The sequence below is a fragment of the Battus philenor genome, unplaced genomic scaffold (assembly GCF_028537555.1).
Source record: "Battus philenor isolate CCGP_79_NKW_IND1 unplaced genomic scaffold, ilBatPhil1.0.hap1 SCAF_3, whole genome shotgun sequence".
Lineage (NCBI taxonomy): Eukaryota > Metazoa > Arthropoda > Insecta > Lepidoptera > Papilionidae > Battus > Battus philenor.
Window position 1 is genome coordinate 9,239,938 of NW_027181693.1, and position 19,428 is coordinate 9,259,365.

Sequence of the window (19,428 nt, forward strand, 5' to 3'; positions counted from 1 at the left end):
ATACTGAATTATAACGGTAACCAGTGTTGCCAGCTTTAGTTATCTTCAGTGTTTTTAGTGATTTACTTGATGACAAGACATTGGGTGAATATAACCTTTAATCCGAATACAAAAATCATAATTTAAAATTATTTAAATTTTAAATTAACTTTAATTTAAAAGATCGAGACATCTTTAAACATAAATCATTTATATATTAATTGACCAGTGCATTATAAAGCATTCAACAATTATGATATCTTTCAGCATACGATTTATAAAGTTGATAAAGAATGATATCGTGTATGACGTTTATGCATTATTCTATCTACTACTACATTATTTGATTAGAGTTAAACTCAGTTCCTTACTATGGTAAGCTTTCAAGGCCAAACAGAGATTCATAATTTGCGATCAGAGGAGATGAGGGGGGAAACAATAAGTTTTTAAAATCCCATCAATCAAACTAGGTAGTTAATAATAATAATAAGTAACCACCATTTATAATATATTAGATTTCTACCTATGCACTAACTACTCGTGGAACCATAAAGCTTATAGACAAGCAAGAATACTTCTTTCGCCGAGTAAAGATCGGCTAAGAACGTATTTTACGAAATTCAACTGGAACGACGACGACGATACATTTTTGCATCCTGTAAAACCACGGTGAGAGGTAATGGTTTTAGAACGCAGCCAACACTTCGGTTACAAACCATATGCCTCGAAACATTTCTTTTACTTTTAGGAACAAAGGAGAGTTGCATGGTCAGCATAACATGATACAAGGGCCTGTAAAGAGGTTGGCACAACTATTATCTGCCAAAGTCCAGTACTCGGTTTGGTTGAGTACGTTGACCCCATGTCCTGATAAAAAAGGATTCTGCTGTCTAAACGTTGTTCTCGAACTTTTTCCAAAATAATAGACAAGAAAAGCTTATGTGCTACCTTGCTGTTACTCTTTTCTTGCTTCCGAGAACAATTGTTGGATTATAACCTATTCGACCACACAAAGAAGCGATCATCTTTTCCCTGCGCTTCTTCCTTTCTTAATTTTTGTGTTCAATTCTTGTAGAGTAAACCGACTGTTAGGATTATATCTACGTTTCAGGACCATGACATTAAATCTTGTTAATTTCTTCACTTTTGACAACTTCGAATACAGCATTTGAGACATCACCAATGAATTTCAATATCTTTCCGCGCCATGATTAAATGCAAAGCGTTTTAAATCTTCTCTCCAAAAATAGGTACCCTTCTAGTACAAAATTTTCTAAAGCCTAAATAATCATGCAAAATATTTTGTAATTGGCTCATTTCGATATCCCCTTGTCAGATTCTATCATATGCCGATATAATTTAATGTCAGTACTAGTATCGCTATTGAAGGATACAAGCAGGTACAAATAGTACGACCACATTAGAACTAGAATTCACAAAGGAGCTAAATCATTAGAAACTAACCGATCTCTATCGTGACTCGTCGCAGACTGAAACCGCAACAGAAATCGTAAACAAGATACAACAAAATTTTTCATGTTAAATCTGTTATTTTAAGTTACCGCCAATTTTTGTAAACAAGTAACAAAGATGTAATGTATGGTACGTACGAAGTTCTATGAACGAATTTTAAAATGATTATCTTAACCAGACAGTCTTAAAAACTTTCAGTCACTGACTTATTCCGTAAATGTTGAATTTAAGCGCTTAAAATCTAATTATGTTATTAAGATAATTAATATTTTACTTTTTGGAACCAATAATGACAATATGTATTTAAAAGATTATTACTCTAAATGTAAGATTTTTGCTACGCGATTAATATGTAATTATGTACATGAAATGTATGAAATCTTACTTTCTTAGCTAATATCAAAGATAAAAAACAATTTTTGAGGAACAAGAACTCAAAAGATTAAGTTATGAATGGCAAAAACCGGATTTTACTAATATTAAAATTGTAATTATGATTTAATTCATTTAAGGGATTAGTAATAATAAGTAGTTAAGGCATTAGTTGCCGCCATAATCCGAAAAGTAAAAGTACTCCGTCTGACATTCGCACAAAATTGGATGTCGGTCAGTGATATTTCTCTTAGTGAGTCGACGATACTTCATGAAGATATCAAATTTCCTAATTCATGTAACCATACCGATAACAGTATTTTTGCTTTTTATGTGTTATTTATTCATCCTATAAAATAATACAGGCATTATTACTAAAAACTAAATGTTTTTAGAATATCCCGATATCTAATCTAATAAAGACATATCCTTCTTTAGATTTTAGCGATAACGATACTAATGCATTCTTTGAGAAAAATATATTTGGATGAGCTAAATATTTTAAAACATTGAGTAACCCCGTATAAACTGATGCGCTTTGCTTTCTTAGCAACTAGCTGGCATAGCCAATCCCTAACATATTAGATGAAGAACGCTTTCTGAAGTGGTACTGGTGTTACTAACCAGGCAATAGCAACCAAACAAGTGAAGGTTTGTCCCTCTCGAGCGCGCTTGTACCGGAATGATAAACGAGAAGTTTCTCCATGTAATATCAGCCGAAGCGACCTAAGATCTTGGCGGCGTCTTGAGCCGAGGCTCTCCCGGGAGTCTTCGAGTTTCGGTACCTTAAAAGAGGTCTACGGCTAATCGCCCTTTAGTCCTTAGCTAGCCGGATGCAACTGCCGCCTTGAACCTCTGGAATGCTCAAATGCAACTTGGGCAGCAGTAATAATCCGGATACAAGAAAACCTAACCACTTTTATAGTCCTGAGAGACTTTAGTAACCAAAAACTCAGCCCTCGGTAGAGTAATATATAGACGGACGGGCGAAATTTATATATAATAAATAATAAATTTACAAACAAAATCTGGTTTAAATGATTAGAATCTGAATTTTTAATCCGATTGCAAATACATTACGCGTTTATTTGCTACACATATTTTACGAAACTAGGGAATCCCCTTGCATATAAAATGAGTAGTAATGGTTTGTGGATCCCGTTATTACATTTTGTGCTTTTTTATACGAAATAGTAATCGTAAAAAACGTTTACCTTTTATTTTGCAAATAAGAATAAGAACTATGAGACGTTGTGGATTGATTTGACAGTATAAAGCGTCATAGATACAATGTCTATCGTTCTACGCATGATTATCTGTGCGCTTCCCAAACTGTGATTTTTCTTGTCATAATTACGTGTCGTAATAGTTTTTTTTTAATAATATATGTTTGACTTTGCGATTGCTGAAATATGTGGTTATTTGCTATGTTATAGCAGTTTTAATATAGTATAACAAAGTAAATACATTATATTTTTATTTATAAATTCTTTAATTATTTATTACTTTAATATGTTGTACGGTACACATTGTTTACAAATTCAACACTTATCATACAAAACATATATACAAATCAGGAAGTAAAAGTATACTATAATAAATTTAATTTGATATTTAATTCTCATAATTTAAAGAAGCATATTATTTATATTATGCTTTTGAAGCTTAAAATTACACAGCCAAGTATATAATACTTCCACTGATACGGTCTAAAATATTTTGTTCAACAGGGAAATAAATTCCGTAGTTATATTCATACTATTTGTTATTGTTTTATTTGTTGACTTTTCTATGAAACTGGTCTGTTTAGCTGTTGCCTGTCTAGACTAGAAATTCTATAACTCTTTTTAGGATTTATAGAAATTTTACTGCTTCATTACAAAGAGTCATTTTTGAAAAGTGCGAGAAAAAGTAAAAACGAAAGATTTGTTGTGGCATCACAGTTACAAAGCAATCAAATTTATTATAATTAATTAATTCTTTGTTTCCGGTCTTCGTTTTTATACTGCTATTGCATATGTTGAAATCGACAAACAGAACTTCGTGGTTAAAAAACTTCAGTTGGATTGTTGATATTATTTTTTGGTGTTTTAAAAATTATTACGATTTATTATAAAATCAATGTTTATAACTCCATCCTATAAACACAACATGTCCTCGCAATGCCAAAAGTTTGTTTAAATTTATAAAAGGTTATCGTACGATCGGTAATAAATAGTTTAAGAGTATTTAACCTTCTGTCTTGTCTAGAGCAAGATGTGTGTGATAGAGAGCGAAAAAGTAGTAAATTTAAAAGACTATTACTTTATCTCTAAACATGGGAGACATCCTTTAAATATTTGTTTTTTTTTAAATCGATAAAGGCAAGTATAAAAAATTGATAAAACAAGTTAACATTATATAAAAACATCATTAATTAATAAAAACACATTTCTCGTTATTTAAATAATATTAATAGTTCATACACGTAGATTATTACTTCTAATTAAAATTTCTGATGATCTGGTAACATTAAAACCGTTATAATTTTGAATTAAAAATATTGCCAGTATCAACAAGTTAAAAATTACTGTTTTATTTACAGTTACGGCGAACAGCAAATTATAGCGGCACCCGAAAATAAATAAAGAAACTTTAGTCAACGATAAACGCTTTTAATTCTGACAATTATGTTTCTTTTAACTAAAAATAGTGTTATCACTAGTTTTATCCAATCGCCAACAACTTAATCTTTTCGATAAATAAATCTTTATCGCAATGATGTAAATAGGATGGACATTTTGCAGGTAATTGTAATATTGTAAGATATAAACGTGTATTGCCTTATTATTTGATGCCTGTGTAAAACGAAATACGGTTTTTTCACAGAAAAGTTACATACGTATGTAAAGTATGCAATAAACTTTGATAATGATGATGAGAGCCTTTAGTCCTTTAATAGGGACACAAGACTCAAAGTTTACCTTGGCAAAGGTCTTGTTTCGCATCCTCCAGTTGTTCTCCGTCCAGGCAGCATTCTTATCAGCTAGAAGAGCCATATGGTGGTTTTCCCACTTTAGGCCTTGTTTCTATATTTATAGAGTTATACAGTTTCTATATATCTGAATACAGTGGCACTGAAGTTTTATTCCATTTCAGGCAGTTGACAGGCGACACTTACGATGAGTAATTGCAGCTATTTGGTCATTTGATGCAATTATTAACATACAAAGCAATATTAATAATAAGGGCTTTGTAGCAAAGCTAGTTAAAGCATGGAATTTTGGAAGAATTGGTTTAAATTAGAGCTAATGTCTAAACTCAAATTTTGATATTTTTCAAATTAGGAGGATTTCCCATGGAAAAAAAAGATTAATGGAAAAATACAATAAATGTTCTGACTAAAATGTTAACCAAATTACGGTTTAAAATTTTAATGTCTTCCACAACAATATGCTTAACCCTTTTTTATTAAAAATAAATAATCATTTAGTAAATAAGACTCAATATAATAAGGGAGGTGATTTTATTGGATTTAACTTAAATACATTAAAGTATGGATCATAGTTACATACAATAAAAACATGTTCTATGCATGATTGCACTTGTTAAGATACCCAATATAATAGGGGAGGCGGTTTTATTGGATTTAACGCAAAAACATTAACATATGGATCATAGTTACAAACATTATCATCATTTGTGCATAATTGCACTCGTAAGTAATTTTTATTACACCTTTCTTTCAGTTTTCTAAGTAATTGAATCTTTTTCGCCTTTGCACTTTGACTCATAGTAACTAGAATATATAAGTAATATAAACCATTACATCTTTCGAATAAAGTACTTAGATCATGAAAGTCATTACTTTGCTTACATATATCCATTACATGGATATTTTCCAGTAAACTACATTGACTTAAAGATGAAAAGAGCAACGTGAAGTCAATTCTTCTATCGGTTAACCACAAGTTTTTTATACTTTGACTAAGGGGTATATTCCGAGCTAATACAGAGCTACATGGAGCATAAACAGAAGCTTCTATTGTAAGAGTCTCTAAATGTTCACAGTATGTAAATAAAACATTAAAAAACTTTCCACTGTAATGCACTTTTCCAGACAAACTTAAATAAGTTAATTTTCTTAAATATAGACTACTTGGTAACAACACTACAGAATAATTCACAAATTCATGAAAAACCAAAGTTAGGTGTACTTTTTCCTTTTTACTGAAGACTGTGTCATAGTTAAGAATAATTGGTGGTGGACAAATTCTTTTTTTTTTAAAGTCTACCGTGAATGATTGAGGATTAATTGTGTTAATTTTGTATGGTGAAAGTTCATAAATAAATTTGTCAAAATACTCTGGAACAGCTACACCATCATCTTTAATACAACAAGGAAACAAATCAACTAGATTGCTTTTCAAAATTTTGAAAAAATTTTCATCAAAAACAGTTTCATATTTATTCCAGAGCATCACAACACCATTAAAAATATATCTTAAGAATTTAGTATCATTTACACATTCTGATTTTTGATTAAAATTAATGTCCAAATAATTTTCAAAAATTGGTGACACTTTAATATGAGCACGATTATCAAAGTTATCAATTGCAATAAATTCATATTTATTATCTGCGGTAAATACACTTGGCAAAGGTAAACATGATCCACTACTTGGAGTGATTAGTTTCCATTCAGTTAAAACATATATCTTTATAAATTTGAAGTCCACTTTTAAATTCACTTCTTCAATTTGTTCATATACAGTGTTATCATGTTCAACAACTGTCAATTGTAGCTGCCGTAAATTAGTTTTGCGCAAAATCCATAGGGGTAAATTTGAATATAACAAGTTACCCGCATTCCCAACAAAATGAATATTATCAAAATTTTTAAATAAATCTTGACTTTTAATCAAATCGTCAGGAGATATACTTATGGATTCTTTCGTACTAAATACAAAATTGCATGCAATGTTCTTTAAAGTAGTACATTGTTTATACACTTGTATTAAATCCGTGATTGTTATATTTGTATATGATACATCAAGTGATTTTAAGCACTTCATTCTTTTAACGGCAATTAATAGGGACGTTTTATTGAGATCATTTATACCCCGTAAATCAAGATTTAGCAAATGTCTTGAAATGTCTTTCATAAAATTCAGTTTAAGTGTCTGCACTGTCGCCATTGTACTTAATGCTAAAGAAGCTGTTTTGATCACATTGTGTGAAGATATGATGTATTTTAAACGATTACATGTACCATATAAATTATACACTGATTTCAGATTTAACTTTCTAATAATAATCACAAGGATTTCTTCTGGGAGATCTGTTAAATTCATTGTTATAAAAACTAAACATGGAAATTAATTTCGTATCACAAAAATATTTTATTGGTTTCAAAGCTATTTGATAAAATGTAATCAATGTCTTCTTTCATTGATTTAATCAATGGACATTTCTTTGACATTTCATAAACAATCTGACCAGATCCCCAAAATCGTATCTCAATCACAGTATTAAGATAAAATCTGTAGAAGTTTACTTAAAATATATTTTAATAAAAATTATACGAAGAATGAATTAACAACATCGGAATATTTACAACCCTGATTTTATCTTTTAATAATTAATTGAATTCACATATCACATTCATTCGTCATTAATTTCATTGCCGCACAAGTCTAAAGCGCAAAACCGATGATTTTTGAAATTTATTGAATAAAAAACAATCAATTTATACACTGCATCTACAAGTTCTGGTTTTCTTATGTATTACGTAACGTAATATTAATGATATTAAAATTATTAATATTGATAATATTTAAAATCTTGGACCCTTCAGTTCCCTGAACTCAGCTCCGATGAAGCTTTAAAAGCCCTCGGGCTAACAGCAACTAAAATTTTATGTTAGTAAAACTGAAAGTTTTGTTTTGTGCAAATTTTTTTATATTAAATGTTAAACTGGTAAAATATGTGCAAAATATTTAGCACTTTCTTAATAATAGGGATATTTTAAATTTCAAAGTTGTTTTTTAACTAAAAATTTATAACAAAAAATCTAAAATTTATGTTTAAAGCTCCACAATAATATAAAAGGTTAATTTCAACAACTTTAAACAACGATCGAAAATACTTTAAAACTTTACTTAAAATAAAAATGATTGTAATGTTTCTAAATTTAAAAGTAAGCATTGATATAGGGATATTATAATTAATAAATTCTCTCTAAGGAATATGGAGAATTTATTTTTATAAGTTCAACGATTTAATCAATGGTGTTGATGAAGTGCAAATGTTATAAATTTTAGGAGATTACGTTGTTTTATAAAGAATGTTGTTAAATTTATGAAATATTTACTATTTATTTGGGTTCCATTATAAAATATTTATATTACGTTTTTGTTTGTTTTTAAAAACGAAACGTATCTATCTTTATTCAGCCATATTTTCTCATCCTAACGTCGTGTTGCAAACGTCAACAATTGAGACATTCATTTCTAAAAAATAATATTCTCTTATATATTATATGCAATAGTGTATTTTGTAATTAAAAAGCGTTATATTTTTTTGATGGTACAATGAATCGCTCCGAAGGACTGGTGCAACGAAGAAATGTTTTAAAAGAGAGCAATTCCGACGGAACATTAAAAGAGACCCATGACGATGATAAGAAAAATGATAAAAATTATGATGACGGCGATTCGAAGGAAACTCGTCTAACATTAATGGAAGAAGTTTTGCTTTTAGGATTGAAAGACAAGGAGGTGAAAGAGACTTGACGTTTCTGTGTATTAATAGAAAAGTACGAGTAATGTTTTTTAACTTTAATGACATTACACAAAATTCGTGTTGTTTCAGGGATACACATCCTTTTGGAACGATTGCATTTCCAGTGGTCTAAGAGGATGTATATTAATTGAACTAGGTTTGCGAGGTCGCATTGAATTAGAAAGAGCAGGTATGAGGAGAAAGGGATTGTTGTCAAGAAAAGTTATTGTGAAATCAGGTAATAATTATTCTAAAATTCATTATATTTTATACATGACTTTCTTAAGTAATGTCATAATATGTGTACCAATGTTCTTACAACACTTATGTTCTAAATATTACCTTCTCACATAATAATAGTTTGACCTACATAAATTAATACTAAAATAATAAGAATGATTGAAAAATTATTGCTGATATTACTTTTGTTTCGATATTATAATAAATTTGGTACTAACATGACAAAATAATTAACCAGAAATTTCTGTTATTAAATATTTGTCCTAGGAATATTTTATTTAAAAGAAAAATATTTTTGAAGACAAGTTTACACCTTGTAATATTTATGCTATTGAAAATTAGTAATTTTTATTATTTTGTTATCTCTTTGTTATCTTTTGACATGTTTTTATGATAATTTTTTGGAATTTGCTTGGTTGTGGAAACCTTGTTGTTGAGTCAAAGCAAGACGAGAAACTTGTTCACATTTAGTTTTGTTTTCCAGACTTCCATTTTGATTATGAGTCTTGTGCATTGAACTATGTTTATTAACTTTAGATTCAGTAGTATTTCACAAGATTTTTAGCTTTGTATTAGACAAATAAATTCCTTGTTTTTTGAAGTCTGGACTTGTTTTTTTCCTATTAAAATTAGTCTGTTTCTTACAGTTTGGTAGTGACTTTTTTCACACAATTTTTCCAGCAATTTGTATAGTTTCTTAGCAATATATTAAATAATACAATGCATGAATGTGTTAATTTAAAATTTGCTCTTGCTACAGAATGTGTTGTTTATTAATCATGAAGAAATAGCATACACTAATGTAATGATGTTTTACAACCCTTTGGTACCATTTTTACATACTAAATTATTAATTGCTTCAGTTAATTCCAGAGGTATGACCGAGGTTTTCTATTTAAAGAATGTTAAAATTTATCTTGTAACAGTAAAAATGTTTTCTGTATTTATTTGAAAATGTTTGAAATAATGTCTTACATTTATGTGCTGTTATATGGTTTAAGTGGTAAAATAAAGGATTTAACTGTTTTTGCAACAGTAATATTTAACCTGTGAAATTTCATTTATTACTGTTATTGTTATAGATTCACCTACTGGAGATGTTTTATTAGATGAAGCATTAAAGCATATGAAAGAGACAGAACCACCTGAATCTGTACAGAGCTGGATCGAATATCTTAGTGGTATGTAATTTGAAATGACTTGTCTTAAATTTTTACAGGTCTACAAGTACCTTTTTCATGTTGAATTTATTTTAATACCCATATAATTGATTTCACAAATAGAACTAATCTTTAATTGAAATAGTAAATGTGACATATTGATTATTCTTTTTAACATTTACAGTTCCACTGTTAAATAAGGCAATGGCTAGAATAAAACAGTAGCTAGTGTACTCTAATCAATTTTATTTAATGGTAAGCTTTGAGCAGTTGAGTGCACAAATCGATTAACTCCATAAAACAAAAAGTCAAGAAATGCAATTAAAAAATGTAGATTGTTTTTTAAATTTGTTTAAATTTTTAAGTTTATTGTTGCAGAAGAAGTTAGTTATTATGCATAATTATTACAGGTTTTTCTTTAAAATTAATGCTGATAGTTGTACTATAATGCATTATTTGTAATTAATTAATTACCAAAATAAATCATGTTATCTTCATCAACTATATGTAAGCGCTTGTCATTTCGAATTGTTGTCAAATATTTATAGTAATCATGTTTAACAGGAGGAATTCACTTTAGCAGGTTCCTCAAGTCTCATTAATCATCTTTCTTATTTCACTACATATATCCACTTTTGTGGTCTACTTGCTACAATTCAAATATGACTAAAATGAAAACTCCTAATTTAATGTCATTAACATACAAATATTAATTTTTTTGGACCGGATTGTTACTACTGCCGAAATAGCATTTGCATATTCCGCGGGTTTGAGTCTGGGCGCAGTAGGCTCCTAGTCTAAGAACTCTTAAAATAGCAAAGTTTTAAGGCTCTCGGTGTAACCTCGGTAACTTAATACTACTACTAACAGCCCGGCGGCCTCCTGGGAGGTCACTGAGCTCTTAGATCACATTGATAGACACTCTATGGAGAGACTGGGTCCAAGAGGGACCTTGGCTTGGGCTGTCACTTGTTGATAATACCTGCTTAGGCCAATCTTATAGTAATATTTAAATTTTACAAGATATGTTTTGAATTTAATTATACCTATTCCATATGTCATATCTGTATTAAATGTACACATACAGTTTACATGTTGATAAATATTTCTGCAGGTGAAACTTGGAATCCAATGAAGCTGAAATATCAACTAAAGAATGTACGTGAAAGGCTAGCAAAAAATCTTGTTGAAAAGGGTGTCCTAACAACTGAAAAACAAAATTTTCTTCTTTTTGATATGACAACACATCCTTTAACAGACAATGTAGTTAAATGTCGTTTAGTTAAAAAGGTACTGTTACTTTATTTCTTTTTACATTTACTTTACTACCTTTTTACCATAACATGATTTCATTGCTGAAATAAAAATAGCCAGCTTAAAAATTATAAAAATATAACATTACTATATCCACAGAATGGTTTCTTCCTAATATTTACAAGTATATTCAAAGTAAATTTTATTTTCAATATAAATTATAATTATTTAAATAAATGATTTCATACTTTTAATACTAATCTTTTAAATAATTAAAAATACTTTTAACAGATAAGAAGATAACATTGTCAATGTAATTTTTTTTAATACAAATTCATTATTGTAATACATAATGACTATTCTATGTTATTGTCATGAATATTATCTAATGTATGTATTATGTAATTCCGGTTACTTTGGATTGTGCTAGAGAGATAATTTGAACAAACTATATGGCACTGATTTATAATTTTGTACTTCATATGTAGGTTCAAGAAGCAGCTCTACGCCGCTCCATAACTGATGTCGCGCATGCCGACAAGCGCTCGCTGGCGCTGTTAATGCTCGCCCATTCTGCTGATGTGCTAGAAAATGCATTTGCGCCGCTATCAGACGAGGATTATGAGCTGGCCACAAGACGAGTACGTGCCCTGCTCGACCTGGACTTCGAAGCGGAAGCCATGAGGCCAGATGCTTGCGAGATCATGTGGGCGGTGTTTGCTGCGTTCACCAAATAGCGGTAACCTGCTTTCTCAATCGCCACTGTCAAAATAGTAGTCAGTGTCAAGTATTCTTCTAACATATAGTTGGATATAAAATCAAAACAGGTATAATCCTGGAGACATTTATGTGCAAAGAGATTGAAGTATAGTTTTCCTACATTATCTGGAGGATAATAGATTTTAACTGTGAATCAATATTATTTTGTTAAATTATACCAGTATTAAGCACCTTCGACTCCTGTATATATATTCTTACATGAAACTAGAGTTTCAGATTGATTTTGTGATAGATGTTTATCAAATTTTTGTAAACCATCATGAAAATCTTTTGTGTGAGTGTGATAGTTCACTACATAATCTAAAATAAAGGTGTGCAAGTTCAACTGGCACAAACATTAAAAAAAGTTAAATTTAAAGTAGTATAGTGTACTGTTAGACATAAATATGATTTTAGTGTTGATATGTAAGTCTTTATTCATAATGTATAAAACACATATTTTCTAAATTTAGTAATGGCATTAGTTCTTGTGTAAAAAGTGAAAATAAACTTGACCATGATGATTACATTGGAATATTTTTTAATCAATTAGATAACAACTTATTAGTTTGAGTAAATGCTTTATTCCTAAATTAGTCACAATAATTATCTGGAAAAAAAATCAAAATGTAAACTAGTCTCTAAGTACTTGCGATGCAATGCAGTTTTTTTCATATTTGGGTAAAATCGTAATATTAAATAAAATTCTTTTATAAAATAAAGAGTACGTTAAGCTTGTCATATCTACATGGTCTATATATATATAAAATCCATACAATAATTCCAGTAATTTTAATAGTAATTTTTATTAATCTTGTATTGCCAGAATAGAAAAAAAAACACATTCTGTAATCAAGAAATTTTTGTATATTTTTTTCGATCTTGTTAATATTACTTATATATTTATAAAGGATGTGGAAATATATGCACACTTAATATAAAAAAGACAGTTGTAAATTCACCAGCATTAATTTATAAAATTACATTTATTTATTACTTCTAAACTTCATTCGACTTTTTCTTAATTGAAATGTATAGCCGGTGTTATTAATGGACTTACTAAAGACCTGAAACTTGGATTTGATTATGGTAGTTACATTGTACCTTAAATGTGTGAAGACTAACGAAATCTGAGCCAATTATAGGTAACAATGGAACATTTAACAAGTTTAAAAACATAACTAGTATATACTTCGTATTTTATTGTTATTCTAGCCATTAATTAATTGTGTTTTAATCTCATTGTGCTACTAAAATAGCTTTATTTATGAATTAGTTTCTTTTAAACAATTATTTTAAAATCTTTGTATCATTTCATGTATTTCCATTATTTTAGAAATAATTTTTATGCCATTATAACATAGCATTGTTAATCTTATTCATAAATTTAAGCAAGTCTTATAATATGTTTACAAAGTTTTATTTTTCTTGCAACTAGTGTAAATATTTTCAGTTTTAATAACTTTAAAATATCCACACGCCTTTGAAAATTACTATTCAATAATATTATTTAAATTTTGTTTAAATATGTAGATTTAAAATGACTGACTCGGTTATCATCATTATATCCTGGTGTATTTATATTTTTATACACCACAATTTTTGGAATTTTCATGATTCATAATGGTTACAATTTGTTTCATTTTAATTATTAATATTGTAATGCAATTAAATTTGTTCAGAAATCTAATTGAAATAGTAATATATTTTGGCGTGTATTATTTATCGTATAATAGAAACAAATAAACGAATTATTTATGTTATCATCATCACCACCATCATTCCAGTAATAGAACGTCCACTGCTAACCATAGGCTTCTCTTATAAATTTCTAACAAGACTAGTTAAAAGCGTCTTAAGTCTTATTATTTACGGGCCTACTACCTTAACAAGGTTGTTTATCCACTTTGTGGGCGGACGCCCCACGCTCTGCTTGCCGCGGTCTACACTCTAGAACCTTAAGGCTCCGACGGCAATCAGTTCTGCGCGCTATGTGGCCTGCACACTGCCACTTCAATGTGCCAATCGGCTATGTCTGTAACTTTCGTTCGTCTACGAAAAAATCCCTAGCATAGCCCTCTCGGTAAATCATTCAAGTAAAATAGTGACCATTAGTTTCCGACAGAAGTATGCAGCGCGATTGTACCTTCGTTTTGTTTTATACAGACGAATGCGTTTTAAATATCCGTAAGATAGATTTAATTGATGAATTGAGTTTTTTGATTTACAAAAATGGCGGCTTGTTTTTGTACTATGTTTTGATTAAAGAGAAATCATTGTAAATCATTATTTTTCTGTTTCAACTAGCAATATAACTTGTTGCATATATAATATTATTCGTAGGAACGATTAAAAAAACAGGAGTTTTGTATCTATTGTCAATAGCAAACTTTTTTAAACCAATAAACGTTTTATTAAAAGTTAATTTTAAGATTTTAGAATCTAACATATTGAACCTGATGATTTATATGCAATCAGTCCTTTCATTTATAAATCAAAGGTTCAGAGTTAATTAAAATGTCAAGTAAAATATTTTCCTACAAAATTAAACAAATGATTGTCATAGTTTTTTTTTTTAAATTTCGGCTTAACTATTGATTAAATTTATTGTTTTTAAGATAGCTAATGTCCTATATATTCTTTAATATTAGATTTAATTAAAGTGTATAATGTATTTGGATGAACTATTAAAAAAAATTGTTATTTGTAAATAAAAGTAAATCATGTTATGTCCCGTTTAAATAAGGTTTTGCAAATTACTTGAGCGTATAGATTGATGTCTCCATATACGTTGTTTTCAGTTAATACTTTTAGAATAATCGAAATGGACTAACGATTAAACTATAATAAAATTTTTAAGTGTAACGAAAAATGTATAAATAAATGATATATGTATTATACACAAACAATAATATATTATTCCTTAACATTACATTGTACCTTTATTTTTTTATTTGTCTTAAATGATAAATTTGTTAGAATATCATCATGATTTTAGCCTGAACATATCCACTGCTTGGCGTACATCTATAGAAATTTCTAAAAAGACAGCTAGGAAGTAGCTCGCACGCAACATTTTTCGACGACCTTGTTGGGTAAATGCATGAACTGCCTTTAGTGCCGGGCATCTGTACTGCGCTCTATGTGGCCTGATCGCACTCACTGGTAATCCAGTCCCAGGGAAATTCCGAGCATATCCTTCTTGCCATAGCTCGTTTAGCAACTGTGAGTTAGGGGCTTGATGAGGCCAGAAGTGAGAGATCAGGTGTCTGTCCCGTAGGTCATCTCTGCGTCGTCCTGCTACCACCCAGGTCTATTTAGCACGTTATCTATTTCTGTTTTTATTAAAAATAGTTTCGTGTCGTGGGCAAATGTTTAACTAGTGTCGTTTGCATTTTTACCGGGTTTAAAATGACAGAGCGCTAAAAGTGCTTAGATCTTTTTACAGTAACTGCTCAAGGGCTCCGTTATATTATTTATTCCATCGAACTAGGCTTGGCACGGTTGATCTACATAAGCATAAACAAAAGTAGTTTTCCAAGTTATTTCTATAAACAACGTTATATCATATACCTTGGAAAACTACTAATGTAGTAAAAGTGTAGTACTAGTGCCAGAGTCTAACTTATGTCAAGCAGTAGTTAGGAGTTATGTGTTTCGGTGTACAGAGAGCGTGAGCGTAAACCACAGACCATTTTATAAAAACTGTGTGTCAGCGCATGTTAGCAACACAGGTAAAAAGATGAAGCATTGTGAAATTTGAGTTACCGTGGCTTTAACAGGTAAACAACTAAATTTGTGTAAAATATCGATCTAAATTCGTCAAATTATAGAATGGTTTTTTTTATTACCTTCAAAATTTTATTCAAAATCGCACCATTTATTGCCAGCACAACATCATGGCAACACTTGCTCTTAGCCAGACACCCTTAATGCCCATGAATTTATAATTGTACTTCGTTGTAGTATAAAATTGATAGTTATACATAATTCATAGTAGATGGTTTCTCACTAGCCTGATTTATCTGTTAGTTCCCCTTGCCAGACAAACAATTAGGTTAACGGCAGATACGAGCGCGAGGCAGTATATACACACGCACCTAGTGTGAGATGGAAAAATATTATATTTCATGCGAATAATCGCTCCTTCAACTTTAACTGATGGTTTTTCGTAAGCTCCTTTTTTAGCTTTAGTCGACGAAAGGATTTATCATCATCACGTCAGGTGATAGAGGCCCACGCTGCAATAACGTATCATGTCAAGACCTGTCTTGCACTAGTTGTGTGCAACGACTTCCTGACTTGACTGTCGGTCCAGTGCGGGACCTACCCACGGTACCTCAACCGAATCGTGGTCGTTATTCGAGAGTTGAGCAGTTCTTCAAGCTACGTCCGTGATTTTGGTTCTTCTTTTAGAGGAAAGGAATATTCGTAAAAAATTTCAAATTGAAATGTGTCTGTAGATACTAAGAAATTTTATGTAAAAGATTACAAGCTGCGCAACAAGACACAACAAGGACTATAAATCTAAGATTAAATGAAACCACGATGTCAAGTTCTTATGCTATTTTATTACAAACCGTTCGTCAAATATTGGCTAAGTCTTATACCTCTTTAACGATAAAAATACTATGATTATCGTTGGTGTTTAAGGGCTACGTAAAATATTCAATGGATATAATAATTCGTGGGTTTATTAATAAATGTTTTAAGTGGGTTGTGGGAAATTAAGTAAACACTACAGATATACGCAATCGAATTGTTTATCTTTTACCCCTCACTTCTGAGTAAGGGGTGGCAGTGTTGTTAAGGTTGTAATTTGTTTTAATCCATAACTATATAAACCAGCGTCTGAAGTGCATTCAGCCAATTATTTTTTGAAGTATCACTTAATAGCGAAATGAAAACAAAATAAATAGTTCCTTTTTAATATGATTGAAACATTATTCAGATATTTATATTGGTTCTTAGAATATTAATATTAAATTTAATTGGCTAAATGTGTGCGTTTAATATCCTAACTGAAATTTAAAAAAAAAAAACGGAATAACCGTCGGAAATATATAGAGCATATACAATTTTGGTTGATGATAAAAAGTTCTCAAAGATAAAAATAATATAAAAGTATATAAGTAAGTAATACGAGTACAATAATATTTTTTACCGACGGGGACATTTCGTATAAGTTTTACGACGTTACCCTGGTTTATTACATTTAAACAATATATTTAAAATAAAGCAGTAACATGGTCTTATCTATTTCAGTGTGATATTTCAATTAGCATATTATTTTAAAGGCGTTTATGTCTACCTACCTATCTTAAGTTCCCAGATACGGAAAATCAGTTAATTTTAACATTAAAGGAGATATTTTTCTCCTGTATCGAATTAATTACTAGAAGGATTAGGAAATATAATTACTGTAAATATTCAGATTACACTTAGTTCTATAAAGCTTAAAATTATCCCTCAGGTTTACAAAACGACTTTCCTTAGTGTGCCCCCGTTCTTGTTATTAATAGTTCTCTCTCACAGCCCCAACACTTATATTTTTAATACTAGTATATGATTAACAGTAAGCGTATTAATAAAATTGTAAATGCAGTAACGCATTCTGTATAGATTGCACACTATGAATATATTTTCAAAACTTGTGTAGGTGGGACAAAGAGTTTTACGATTCAAGCTTTTAATTAATAATACGAGTTTTATAATACGGTGGTTTCATTTTATAATGATAACCAGGAGTTTTCTTTCCTATTCAATATGCTCATTATGGTGGAACAAACAAGGTATGATTGACAAATATCTTAACTCTAGTAATTTATTACTAATAATGAGTATTACACATAGTATAAAATAAGTTAAATTCACGGTTATGTCATGAAAATAATATTCATAATTCTACAAAAAAATCCTCTAGTACATCCCATTAATGTATTATTTGACTTATATACATTAATAGCAATTGCGTTAATTTAATTAATAAGTGTGTATTAATAAGTAATGTATTACGAAAGTAAGAGTTACATAAATTTATCAGGAATAACGAGTGAAACTGAAAAAAAAAATGCCAAAAGCCCCTGAGTATACAATGGGACCTCTTATGCTATATGTCTTAAGAAATACAGTTTTATTTGTAAAATTTAGTTATTTTAACAATAATACGATATAAGTAACATATTTATGTAAGTTTACGCCTGTGACTCTATAACAGGCGTTAAAGATTTTTCGTTATAAGTAACGAATAGTAATTTTACAGCTAATCAGACGAAACCAGACTAAATGTCTGTCTATAGTAGCTACAGTTTATCATTAGGGATCGGTTAGAGCGACGTATTCGCAAAAAGAGTTCAAGTGTGCGTAATTATCTATATTAGAAATCTAAACTTTAGATTTTATAATATTTTTAACATAATCTGTAATTTCACTGCCTCACGATATTGTAATTTTTCGGATCAAAATAATTAATTTATGTAATGAAATGTGAAAAGTATACAATATACAGAGATCGTTTTTCACAATTTGAAAAGACTAAAATAAATCTTATCCTAAACATTATTAACTACATAATTAATACTTTTCGCCGGCAAATTCGGATAACATTTAGGTGAATAGGTGGGTAAAATGCTTATGCTCAAACTGTGTGCCGTTGTGAAGTTATCCATACGCGTAAAGGAAATTAATAAGGTTGTGTTTTAGTAATTCGATATTTCATTATTCATTGTGTAACATGTCAATACAACAAAGAATATCGAATGTTCCGTCACCGGGGACGCGTACGTTGTCGGCTAGTTGTCACCACGCTTCAGTGTAACGTATATCATACTCTTGGAGATGAGGCAGCCTCTGACGGAGAATCTCAAACGCTTCCGCCGATAATTTAGTACTGTTCAAATTCAAACGTCTCAAACTCGAGAGACCTGCAATTGTAAACATATATTATTTATATTTTACATAACAAATACTTATTTTTAACCATTTTAAAATATTTCTTTACAAATACAAAAAAAAAAAATCATAGTTCTGCTAAATCCTTGGTTATGAAATACTCATAATAATGATCCCAATAATAATGTCCAATGACCCACATGCCGTGTACTATAGTGTAATCCAAACAGCTGTCTTCCATCAAAGCTTTGACGCCGTGATGACATGTTGCGATGGATGCTCTCTCGCGCGGTAGGGTCGGCGTAATGACGTTCATGCCGTTTTCACATTGGCCCCACCTCGCCACGCGTTCTTAAGTCGCGGAAGAGTTGTTTCGATAGAGCCAACGTGCTGGGGTAAAGGAGTGTTCACCAACGGTTTAAAAAGAATATAACGTAGTTTCTCTACAATTTTACGGATCATTAAAAAGCTATTTTACTATGTATAAACAATATCCACATAAAGTGATTTTTACCAAATTATCTCCGTCATCGACAGA

At 30.1% G+C, this 19,428-nt stretch overlaps 3 protein-coding genes across 3 annotated transcripts in view; 1 reads left to right on the forward strand and 2 right to left on the reverse strand.

The window, feature by feature from the left end:
• Positions 1 to 5,324: 5,324 nt before the first annotated feature.
• LOC137926951 (uncharacterized) lies at positions 5,325 to 7,263 on the reverse strand. The gene has a single exon (XM_068770699.1). The coding sequence runs from the start codon at positions 7,155 to 7,157 to the stop codon at positions 5,412 to 5,414; it is 1,746 nt and encodes a 581-aa protein (XP_068626800.1). The 5' UTR covers positions 7,158 to 7,263; the 3' UTR covers positions 5,325 to 5,411.
• A 1,005-nt stretch (positions 7,264 to 8,268) lies between these two features.
• On the forward strand, positions 8,269 to 14,835 carry sau (Golgi phosphoprotein 3 homolog sauron). Its single transcript, XM_068770245.1, has 5 exons — positions 8,269 to 8,582; positions 8,677 to 8,824; positions 9,909 to 10,007; positions 11,101 to 11,276; positions 11,729 to 14,835. Exons 1-5 carry the CDS (start codon positions 8,397 to 8,399, stop codon positions 11,975 to 11,977), a joined length of 858 nt encoding a protein of 285 aa, XP_068626346.1. The 5' UTR covers positions 8,269 to 8,396; the 3' UTR covers positions 11,978 to 14,835.
• A 1,731-nt stretch (positions 14,836 to 16,566) lies between these two features.
• LOC137926891 (C-Maf-inducing protein-like) overlaps positions 16,567 to 19,428 on the reverse strand; it is a 35,558-nt gene continuing 32,696 nt past the window's right edge. The window contains exon 14 of the mRNA XM_068770627.1: positions 16,567 to 18,922. Within this exon, the coding sequence (XP_068626728.1) occupies positions 18,798 to 18,922 (125 nt within the window). The 3' untranslated portion in view covers positions 16,567 to 18,797. The remainder of the gene's footprint in view (positions 18,923 to 19,428) is intronic.

Excerpts from the sequence above, each read along its gene's own strand:
- LOC137926951 (XM_068770699.1), bottom strand. The coding sequence starts at position 7,157 with ATGAATTTAACAGATCTCCCAGAAGAAATCCTTGTGATTATTATTAGA.
- sau (XM_068770245.1), top strand. The coding sequence starts at position 8,397 with ATGAATCGCTCCGAAGGACTGGTGCAACGAAGAAATGTTTTAAAAGAG. Across the intron at positions 8,583-8,676 it reads TAGGATTGAAAGACAAGGAG|GGATACACATCCTTTTGGAA; the intron begins GTGAAAGAGACT and ends GTGTTGTTTCAG. Across the intron at positions 11,277-11,728 it reads AATGTCGTTTAGTTAAAAAG|GTTCAAGAAGCAGCTCTACG; the intron begins GTACTGTTACTT and ends CTTCATATGTAG.